This window comes from Crocuta crocuta, unplaced genomic scaffold, assembly GCF_008692635.1.
Source record: "Crocuta crocuta isolate KB4526 unplaced genomic scaffold, BGI_CrCroc_1.0 scaffold1719, whole genome shotgun sequence".
In the NCBI taxonomy this organism is placed as follows: Eukaryota; Metazoa; Chordata; class Mammalia; order Carnivora; family Hyaenidae; genus Crocuta; species Crocuta crocuta.
Window position 1 is genome coordinate 3,826 of NW_027533304.1, and position 10,857 is coordinate 14,682.

The 10,857-nt window shown below is 48.3% G+C and overlaps 1 protein-coding gene across 3 annotated transcripts in view; it reads left to right on the forward strand.

The window, feature by feature from the left end:
• LOC144218282 (histo-blood group ABO system transferase 1-like) overlaps positions 1-3,032 on the forward strand; it is a 5,588-nt gene extending 2,556 nt beyond the window's left edge. For all 3 annotated transcript variants that reach the window (XR_013331097.1, XR_013331098.1, XM_077748134.1), the window contains 3 exons: positions 115-150; positions 1,977-2,105; positions 2,874-3,032. Coding sequence is in view for 1 of the 3 variants with exons in the window: in XM_077748134.1 (XP_077604260.1) it covers positions 115-150; positions 1,977-2,105; positions 2,874-2,877 (169 nt within the window). In the remaining 2 variants the exon portion in view is untranslated. The remainder of the gene's footprint in view (positions 1-114; positions 151-1,976; positions 2,106-2,873) is intronic.
• Positions 3,033-10,857: the final 7,825 nt, after the last annotated feature.

The following is a 10,857-nucleotide window of genomic DNA, read 5'->3' on the forward strand; positions in this document are numbered from 1 at the left end:
CTGGTGCCATCTAGATGGCGAGGATGGCACCTGCGGCTGTGGGCATAGGCCACTCGGCCCGCAGACGCCTCGAGATGTGAGTGGCCTCCTCCCTGACGTGCGTCTTCTCCGCAGGTTGGATTACCCCAAGGCCCAGCTGCTCCAGCCTGCGTAAGTGAGCGCGTCCCGGCCTTGGCCGGTGGCTCCGGTCGCCCAGCCTCAACTCCCCTCTCCCTCGCTCCCACCTGTCCTTGCCTTTTCCTTTCCTTCTCTTGCCGTGACGGGGGGCCGGCCCCGGGGAGCTTGGAGGTCCACGGAAGGCTCGGAACCCTCTCTTATCTCTTCCTGGGGACGGAGGACAGGTCTGGGCTGGCCTCCCCGGGTGCTGGCGCCCGTCCCCACACCTCCTGGCCGTCCTGCCCGGCATGGCGCTGGCAGCCTGTCCCTGTGGCCTCAGACAGGAAGGTCACCCCGAGGCCTCACCGATCAGCCCTCGCTTTACACGCAGGGAAACTGAGGCCAGGGGTCTCCCTCCCGGTGAGGGTGCAGTCGGGGTCAGAGCCCAGGCCACGCGACCTCCCTGCCAGGAGCGTGTCTGACACCAATACCCGCATCGCCTTGAATCCCTAGAGCCCCCGGGGGCCCATGACGCCTGACGCCTGAGCTCCCTGCAGCAAGAGGCGCTGTCCCGCGGGGACACACCCGACCTGAGGCACTCGGTGCCCCCGCATTTAAAATATCTCAGAGAACATAGAATCTCTTATTTTAAAAACCGATCACATACGGAAAGGATATTTTGGACGTCTCGGGTTAAACAGCACACACCAGTTGTCGTAACTTCACCTGCTCACGTTAGTTCACGCGCCTGCTAGAACAAGTCTGTGGTGGGCGCAGCGGCGGCGCATCTGGAGGGACAAGCTGGCGTGAGCCTGTGCCCCTGGGTCCTGGAGGTGCCACAAGCAAACGGGCGTGCGTGAGGCAGGGCGGGAGGAGAGGAGAGAGGCGTCCTGCGGGCTGGGGGTGGAGAAGGGACAGAGAAGGTTCTATAGGGCTGCCCTGGGCCGGGGGAGGCCTCGAGATGGGAGGGGGGTGGAGACCAGCTCTGTCCCTAAAGAAAACTTGTGCTTCCTCTACTCCCAGCAAAGGGGTGGGTTTCCCCACAGGGAGCTATGCCGCCACCCCCGCCCCCAGCCTTAAGCCCCCACGGGTGAGGGGCTCTGCCCCCAGCCACCCCCCCTCTGCGTGCCCANCCCTCCTCAGGCTCGACCACTTGCTGGAATGGCTCACAGAGCCCACTACGACGTCTCCTCTCCGGGGCCTCGGTGCATCACCAAGGTCGTGGGAGCAGCCAGGTGCACAGGCACCCAGGGGGCGGCGTGGGGAGGCCGGGAGCCCCCGTGCCCTCTCCAGGGCCCCGCAATCAGCATTTGGTGGAGGCTCCTCACGCACGGCGGCCCCATCCGTTACCGACTCTCCCCTCCCGGGAGGGTGGGGGCCGGGGCCACAGCGCCACACTCCTAACCACGGCGTGGTCTTTCCGGCGGCCAGTCCCCATCCCAAACCATCCAGGAGCCCGCCCCGGGTCACCTCACAACTCCAGGAAGTTCCAGGGGGTTTAGGAGCCCCGTGTTAGGAACTGGGGTCAAAGACTGAATACATATCTCTTACGATGGCCAAGTCCCTATCTGCTGGGAAAGGGCTTAGCTGTCGCTCTCACTGAGCTGCAGCTCCTCCTCGGAAATGGAATGGGGGCCTCCCAGGAGCGTCCTGTGGGACCCAGCACGCGGGGACACTCCAGGCGAGGGCAGTTCGGGAGTGGCAGGGTCAGGGTTCAGGTGCCGAGCCTGTGAGGCGAAGAGCAGGGGACTGGAAGTCTGGGATCCCGTCTGCATCTAACTCGGCTGCTCCCGGACGGTGGGCCTTTGGACAGGTCCTTTCCCTCCCCTGGCCCTCCTTTCCACGCTCTGCTCTAACGCTCTGTGGCCTGTTCCCTCCAGGAGGACAGACGTGCTGGTCATGACCCCCTGGTTTGCTCCAATCGTCTGGGACGGGGTCTTTGACTCTGTCGTTCTGGACGCGCAATTCAAAAACACCTCCATTGGATTGACCGTGTTTGCCATCAAAAAGTAAGTGAGCGCCTGGGTGGCTCAGCCAGTTAAGTGCCTGGCTCTTTGGCTCAGGTCATGATCTCACAGCTCGTGGGTCCGAGCTCTGAGCTGGGCTGTGCACTGACAGTGCGGAGCCTGCTTGGGAGTCTCTCTCTCTCTCTCTCTCTCTCTCTGGTCCCTCCCCTGTTCCTGCTCTCCCTCTCTTTCAAAATAAATAAACTTAAAGAAAAAAGTACATAATATCTGGGCAGCTGTGCGAAGGACACTTGCCCAGGCTAAGCCAGAAGCCAAGCCCCAGGATAGGGGTCACTCCTCACTAGGTGTCTCTGCGACGATGGGGTGCTCACGGGGGGAGGGGGAGACACAGGTGGCTTTGTGTGCAGATGAGCCTGGTGGGATTTGCAGGGCCGACCAGGCACACCCTGCTCCAAATAGCAGCGGCTGTATCAACCGTTTAGAGGCCAACTGGCCACCGTCGGCCACTTAGCGGAACCTAACCCTGTGATCTAAGCCCACGGGCAGGTGCTCGCTGCCCCTGATCTGTCACCCGGGGAGGCCGACGGAGGCTTGGTGTCCCAGCTAGCCAGAGCAGGCGGAGCGGGACCCCAAGCCTCCAAGCTGCGTTTACGGCTTCGGGGGGTGCTTGTTTGATTTGGAAACTGGCCAGCGTTTTACATCGGGCACCTTCCCCGGGGTGTCGTGGGCCCCTCTGCGCATGCGGACCTTCCTCATTCTTTCGAACGGCTGCCCGCTCTTACTCCAGAGCCGCTTCGTTCCCTTCCTCAGCTGACCGTTCCGGAGAGCTGCCTCAGGTGGCACCGCTGCAGACAACCTTTCGTCACAAAACATTTCACTTGTGCAGCCGCATTGCAAAATGTCACAGTGAACGTGTATCTGCCCACCATCCGGCCTCCACCGCCGACGTTGTTCTTTTCTTCCCCTTCTCATTTTGCCTGGTTTTACGGGGATGTAATCATCATATAACATCATCCAAATGTAAAGCGTACAACGTAATGATCTGGTGTGTGTGTGTGTCGCGAAATGATCACCAAGATCTACTCTTGGCAACTTTACTCAATACAACATGTTGGCTGCAGACGCCATGCTGTGCACATCATTCCCAGAACTGGTTTATCTTATATCTGGAAGTCTGTGCCTTATTTCTCCAGTCCTGCACCTCTTTTCCCTGGTAGCCACTTACTCTCTGTTTCTATGGATTCAGCTTTTGTTTTTTGTTTTTAAAGATTCCACATATAAGTGAGATCACACAGGATTTGTCTCTGTCTGACCTATTTCACTTACATAACGGCTTCGAGTTTCAACCATGTTGTTGCAAATGGCAGATTCCTTCCTTCCTTCCTTCCTTCCTTCCTTCCTTCCTTCCTTCCTTTTTTATGGCTGAGTAATATATCTCTTCAAAGAACTGATTTCAGGGCACCTGGTGTCTCAGTTGGTTGAGCATCAATCACCTAAAATTATTGATGAGCATCCCAGGGTCATGGGATCGAGCCCCACATCAGGCTCTGAACTAAGCATGGAGCCTGCTTGAAGTTCTCTCTCTCTCTCTCTCTCTCTCTCTCTCTCTCTCTCTTTCTGTTTCTCTCTGTCAAAAAAAAAAAAAAGAAAGATACTAGGATGCCTGAGTGTCTCAGTCAGTTGAGTGTCTGACTTTGGCTCAGATCATGATCTCACAAGCCCCACATTGGGCTTGCTGCTGTGGGCTTGTCGGCACAAAGCCCCCTTCGGATTCTCTGCACCGCCCCACCCCTCCTCTGCTTATACTTTTTCTCTCAAAAAATAAAACATTTTTAAAAAAATTTAAAAAGATACTGATTTAATATCCTATCTTTTTTTTTTAATGTTTTTTTATTTATTTCTAGGAGAGAGAGACAGCGTGAGCAGGGGAGGGTCAGAGAGAGAGGGAGTCACAGACTGAAACAGGCTCCAGGCTCCGAGCTGGCAGTCAGCACAGAGCCCGACGCGGGGCTCGAACCCACAAACCGCGAGATCATGACCTAAGCGAAAGTCGGACGCTTAACCGACTAAGCCACCCAGGCGCCCCATGATTTAATATCCTATCTTTATCGCTATCTCTATATCGTCTATCTCTTTCTACATCCAGAAATCTACCTTCCCTTCCCTTCTCTTCCCCCTTCCCTTCCCTTCCCTTCCCCTCCCTTCCCTTCCCCTCCCTTCCCTTCCCCCTTCCTCCAGAAGATGTACCCTACTATCATAGGGTAGTTCTGTCTTTAACTTTGGAGGGGCCTCCCTACTGTCTTCCACAGTGACTGTGCCTCCGACAGTGCACAAAGGTTCCCTTTTCTCTGCATGCTCTCAATCACTTGTGTCTCTTGTCTTTCTGAGACGAGGCTTCTAACAGACAGGAAAGGATGCCTCATTGTGGTTTTTTTTTGTGTTTCTCTGATGATGAGTAATGCGGAGCACCTTTTCATGTACCCATTGGCCATTTGAATAGTTTCTTTGGTATGATTTCAATATTCTTAAATTTGCTAAGATTTGTTTTGTGGCCTAACATGTGGTCTATCCCTGAAAATGTTCCATGTGCCCTTGAGAAGAACATTCTGCCGCGATTAGATNCTCCAGAAGATGTACCCTACTATCATAGGGTAGTTCTGTCTTTAACTTTGGAGGGGCCTCCCTACTGTCTTCCACAGTGACTGTGCCTCCGACAGTGCACAAAGGTTCCCTTTTCTCTGCATGCTCTCAATCACTTGTGTCTCTTGTCTTTCTGAGACGAGGCTTCTAACAGACAGGAAAGGATGCCTCATTGTGGTTTTTTTTTGTGTTTCTCTGATGATGAGTAATGCGGAGCACCTTTTCATGTACCCATTGGCCATTTGAATAGTTTCTTTGGTATGATTTCAATATTCTTAAATTTGCTAAGATTTGTTTTGTGGCCTAACATGTGGTCTATCCCTGAAAATGTTCCATGTGCCCTTGAGAAGAACATTCTGCCGCGATTAGATGGAATGTTCTATGTATGTCTGTTAGTCTTGTTCAAATATGCTGTTTCCTTATGGATTCTCTTAAGATTGATAGCTTAAAGTCAGCAACCAATATTGTATTGATGTTTATGTCTCCTTTTAGTTGTATTAGTATTTGCTTTATGTATTTATTTCTGATGTTGGGTGCATAAATGTTTACAGTTGTTATATCTTAATGGATTGACCCCCTTATCATTATAGAATAGCCTTCTTTGTCTACTTTGATTATTTTTTGCCTGAGGCCAACTTTGTGTGTTGTAAGTATAGCTCCTCCTCTTTCTTTCAGTCAGTGTTTGCTTGAAATATCTTTTTCTATTCCTTCACTCTTGGCTTGTGTCTGTAAAGCTAGTGTAGGTCTCTTCTAGGCAGACTATTGTTGGATCTTTGAAAAACTTTTTTATTTTATTTTATTTTTTTCTTACAAACAGTTTATTGTCAAGTTGGTTTCCATATAACACCCAGTGTGAAAAACTTTCTTTAATCCATGTAGCCATTCAACATCTTTTGAGTGGAGAAGCCTTTTACCTTTTAAAAAGACTCAAGTAATTCTTGAGAGGTCAAGACTTCCTGTCGACATTTTGTTCATTGTTTTCTGACTGTTCCATGGACTCTGTTGCTTGCTTCCTCTCTTGCTGTCTTCATTTGTGGCTGGATGACTTTTCAGTGTAGATTCGACTCCTTTTCTACTCCTAGTAGTGTATCCACTACAGGTTTTCCCTGTGGATAGTAAGGCTTCCATAAAATAATTTGTTTATAACCGTCTCATTTTTATGCTGATAACAACTTAATTTCAATAGCTTATATAAGCAATACTTTTACTTCTCTCTCTCTCTCTCTCTCTCTCCCACACACACACACACACACATAGTTTAGGTGATTGATGCTACAATTTACATATTTTTAAATATTGTTTACATGAACAAATTATTGTAGTTATGGGTAGTTTTTCTATGTTTTTTAAAAATATTTATTTATTTTTGAGAGGCAGAGAGAGACAGAACATGAGTGAGGGAGGGGGAGAGAGAGAGGGAAACACAGAATCCGAAGCAGGCTCCAGGTTCCGAACAGTCAGTGGAGAACCTGATGCAGGGCTTGAACTCACAAGCCATGAGATCATGACCTGAGCTAAAGCTGGACGCCTAACTGACTGAGCCACCCAGGCACCCCTCTGTGTTTGTTTTTTAACTCTTAGAGTTGTGATTTATGCACTGCCATTACAACATTAGAGAATCTGACTTTGACTATATGTTTCATGACCAGTGGATTTAATAAATATATTAATATGTTTTTATAATGTTAGTCATCATCTTTTTCCTTCAACGGAAGAATGGGATGCCCTGTAGCATTTCTTGTAGGGTGGATCTACTGGTGATGAGCCTTCTTAGCTTTTGTTTGGGAACGCTTTAACTCTTCTTCATTTCTGAAAATCAGCTTTGCTGGGTGCAGTATTCTTTCAATATTTTGAATATATCATCCCTCTTTCTCAGCCTATACAGTTTCTGTTGATAAATCTATTCAATGGCTTATGAGAGGGGATTACCTTGTATATGATGACTTGCCTTTCTCTTGCTACTTTGAAAATTCTCTCCTTATCTGACTTTTTTTTTTTTCAAATTTCTCTTCCTTCCTTTTTGTTCCTTCCTTCCTTCCTTCCTTTTTTCTTTCTCTCTCTCTCTCTCTCTCTTTCAAGTAATCTTTACACCCAACATGGGGCTCAAACTCATGACCCTGAGATCAAGAGTCACATGCTCTTTCAACTGAGTCACCCAGGCACCCTCCTTATCTTTGACTTTTGGCAATTTAATTATAATTCATCTCTCTGTAACCCTTTTCAGGTTCAACCTATTTAGGGTCCTTTGAGCCTCATGAATCTAGATGTCCACGTCTCTCATTTGGGAAATTTCCAGCCATTATTGTTTTAAGAATATTTCCTGTTCATTTCCCTTTCTCTTCTCCCTCTGTGATTCCTCTATTGCATATGTCATTTCTTTTTACAGTTTCCCATAAGTCCATAAGCTTCACAATAACATTTAATTGTACTTGCATGATCACTAATCTACTCACCTGGTCATCCTTCTGTCCATCTCTCCATTCATATTGCTTCTGCTATGTATGAAGGTAAATCTGGGACATCGGCACACTCCCCCTAAATACTTCTCTCTGCATACCATTAACTAGAGTTTGAGATGTGTTTATGGTTTTTCTTCTTCCCAGGTAAAATGTACATACAAAAATTTTCCGGGTTTTGGAAGATTCATAGTATTGTGTAACCAAAATTCTTTTCTACTCATACAACATTCGCATGACCACCATAATGTTCCCTTGTGCCCCTTCCCATCCAACACCTCCCCCTACACCCTCTCCTGCAGCATCACCTGCCTTGATTCTTTTCTACTCTAAGATTATTTTTGCCTATGGGAATCATAAAGTATCTACTGTTATTGTTGCATTTTCTCACTGAGAATCATTATTTTGAGATTTATCCGTGATTTTGCATGAATCAGTAGCTCTTTTTCATGGCTTAGCATTCCACCCAATGGGCATACTATGGTTAGCTAATACATTTTCCTTTTGATGGACACCTGTTTCCAGGGTTTGGGTATTATGAGTAAATATGAATTATGTTGCACAAATCTTTTGTGGACATACACTCGTTTTTTCTTGATTGAACATCTAGGAGTAGACTTGCTCAGTCTTAGGTTAGAGATGTGTTTACTTTTGTAAAGAAAAGCTTCAGACATTTTTCCAATTTTACACCCCCACTCACAATATATGGAAATTCCAGTTGCTCCACATGCCCCGCCAGCATCTGATGATGGGAGTTGCCTATAAACGTTTATACTTGGGTCTTTATACTCACATGTGAGTAGATCGGTGGCATAGAGCCCTGGAAGTGGCATTGGGGGAAGAATATACACATTGAAAGTTTGGATGTATTTTCTCCTCTGAAAGGGTTATAAAAATGGGTATTTTTATATATATACCAGTGGTATATGAGAGTGCCTGTCTTCCCTTACTTTCAGCCACACTGACATATTCCCTTACTCATCTGTTAAAAAAGATCTTTACTGAAGAGTTATTATGTGTGGACAAGAGGGATAAAGTAATTACCAAAGCAGACAAGGCCCCACTGTCATGGAGCTATGTTCTAGGCGGAAAGAACAAGTAAAGACGGAAGAAGTAAAACACAAATATAAAATATGTCAGATGGTGATATGGACTCGAAAAAATACTTAAGTCTGGGTAAGGGTAGAGAGGGATGTGTCTTCATATTTATTTGTGTATTTGCTCTTTTTTTTATCGGGTTATAATTACCACATCATAAAATGTACACCCGTTCAAGTGCACAGCCTGCAGTGTTTTTCCATCCTCATGCATCTNACTCCCAAAACATGTTCACATTTGAGTTTAAGTGACCCATAAAAACCCAGGACACTGTGTGTGGAGACAAAGGGAGCAACCTAGCGGGAAGCACTTTGTGGGTTTGGTCCCAGTGGGTTGGGGGCTTGTTGCTTTGGGTGGTTGGTCTTTTTCTTCTACGATTTCTGGCAGTTTGTTACATGCTTTTGGTCGTGGTACTTTTCTCGGACACACGTTAAAAACGCCTTCTTGGGGCGCCCGGGGGGCTCAGTCGGTTGGGCGTCCGACTTCAGCTCAGGTCGTGATCTCACGGTTCGTGGGTTCGAGCCCCACGTGGGGCTCTGTGCTGGCAGCTGGGAGCCTGGAGCTGCTTCCGATTCTGTGTCTCCCCCTCTCTCNCCCACACATGCTCTCTTTCTCAAAAGTAAATAAACATTAAGAAAATAAGATTGCCTTTTTCTTGTACTTTGTGAAGACATTTATGAACTGATTGTGACAGTGACTTCTATCAGTTAACCTTTGGTTTTTCCCTTTCCCTTGTCCCTTCCTGGACAGCCTGAGGACAGTCACACTCAGCCCACCCGGGGGTGGGGATAGGGTTGCCTGTGGGGTGTCAGCTTGCCGGAGGCTCCCTCGTCACATGGGTCTGTTGGTCTGTCCTTTGGCGCTAACACACCCTCTTACTTATTCTAGGCTATAAACAGATCTCGGTCTCTGGTGGGCAGTCTCTGTTTTGGCTGTCCGTGGCCCTGGCCTCCTGCTCTTCCCTCTGACTTTTAGATCTTCTGTCACGTTGCGCAGAGGAGCCTGCTGGGGTTTTCATCAGAATTGGGTTGAAAATACCTTCTCAATACTGGGATCCCACCCGTGAACAAAGGTCTCCATCTACTTAGTCGTCCTTCAGTCTTGCAACAGAACTTCATAATCTTCTCCGTCAAGGTCTTGCAAGTCTTTTTTCCCAAGACTTACAGAAAGGTGCCAGGTTTTTTTCCCCAACACTTTATTTTTTACAACTTAAAACATAGCAAGAAACTTGTTAAGAATCACACAGCAAACACCCTTGTACCTGCCACGTAGATTCCACCGCGAACTTTGTGCCACGTGCCATGATTCTACCGCTCACGGAGTGAAAGAGGCCCTCGGCTGCCTCCATTTTGACCTCAGAATTTCCGGTTGGGCTCTTTCCAGCTGGTTTCTTGGCTCAGGCAGAAGACCCTGAGGACAAAGCTTCCGCGGATGGAACTGAAACTACCCCCTCAAGCAATAAGGGGCGCCTCCAGCCAGCAAGACCCTGCTTGACATTGACTCCAGGGACTGTGGAAGATTTGCCCTTCCCTGCCCACCCGCACGGACCCACCCCCCTTTGCCCCACACTTTGCTTTCACAGACCTGGAGCTCTTTCCGGCACTCTGCAGGCAGTCTTCCAGACGCGCCAGTCCGCTCTCCCCGGCGCTGGCCTCGCTGAAGGAAGTAACTTTCTTGATCCACTGCTACTCATCTCTCTGCCTTTGGATTCTGTCAGCGGACAGTGGCCCGACCTGGTCAGCTGGAGACCCCCAGAGCCAGGAACTCTTGCACCCCTGAGGCCCGGCTATCGTAGGTCACCATCCACGTACCTATCCGGGCCTCCATCAGCCATCAATTCGTTTACACTTTTGTCTGCATTTAAAAACAACTTGGGGGGAGGAGGGGCGCCTGGGTAGTTCAGTGGGTTAAGCATCCGACTTCAGCTCAGGTCATGATCTCATGGCTCGTGAGTTTGAACCCCGTGTCAGGCTCTCTGCTGTCAGCACAGAACCAGCTTCGGATCGTCTATCTCGCTCTCTCACACACACACACACTCATACACACTCACACTCACACACACTCTCTCAAAATAAAAAAATAAACATTGAAAATAAATAAATAAACAAGCAAACAAATAAATAAATACAAACAACGTGCAGGGGCACCAGGTGGGCCAGTGGGCTAAGCATCGACTCCAGATTTGTGCTCAGGTCATGATCTCACAGTTTGTGTGACACTGTGCTGACAGCTCAGATCCTGCTTGGGATTCTCTCTCTCCCTCTCTCTGCCCCTCCCCTGCTCTCTCTCTCTCTCTCAGAAATAAATAGACATTTGTGGTGCCTGGGTGGCTCAGTCAGTTGAGCATCTGCCTTTGGCTCAGGTCATGATCTCACAGTTCATGTTTTTTTTAATTTTATACTTTATTGTCAAGTTGGTTTCCATGTAACACCCATGTCCATCACCCCCCTTCCCCCTCTNATGTACTTTCCTCTTAGGACTTAGATTTTGGATTGTTGTATTTTCATTTGTTTCCAAATATTTTTTAATTTCTTCTCTTATTGCTGATTGGCCCATTCGTTCTTTAACCTCCCTGTTTTTGGAGGTTTTCCAGACTTTTT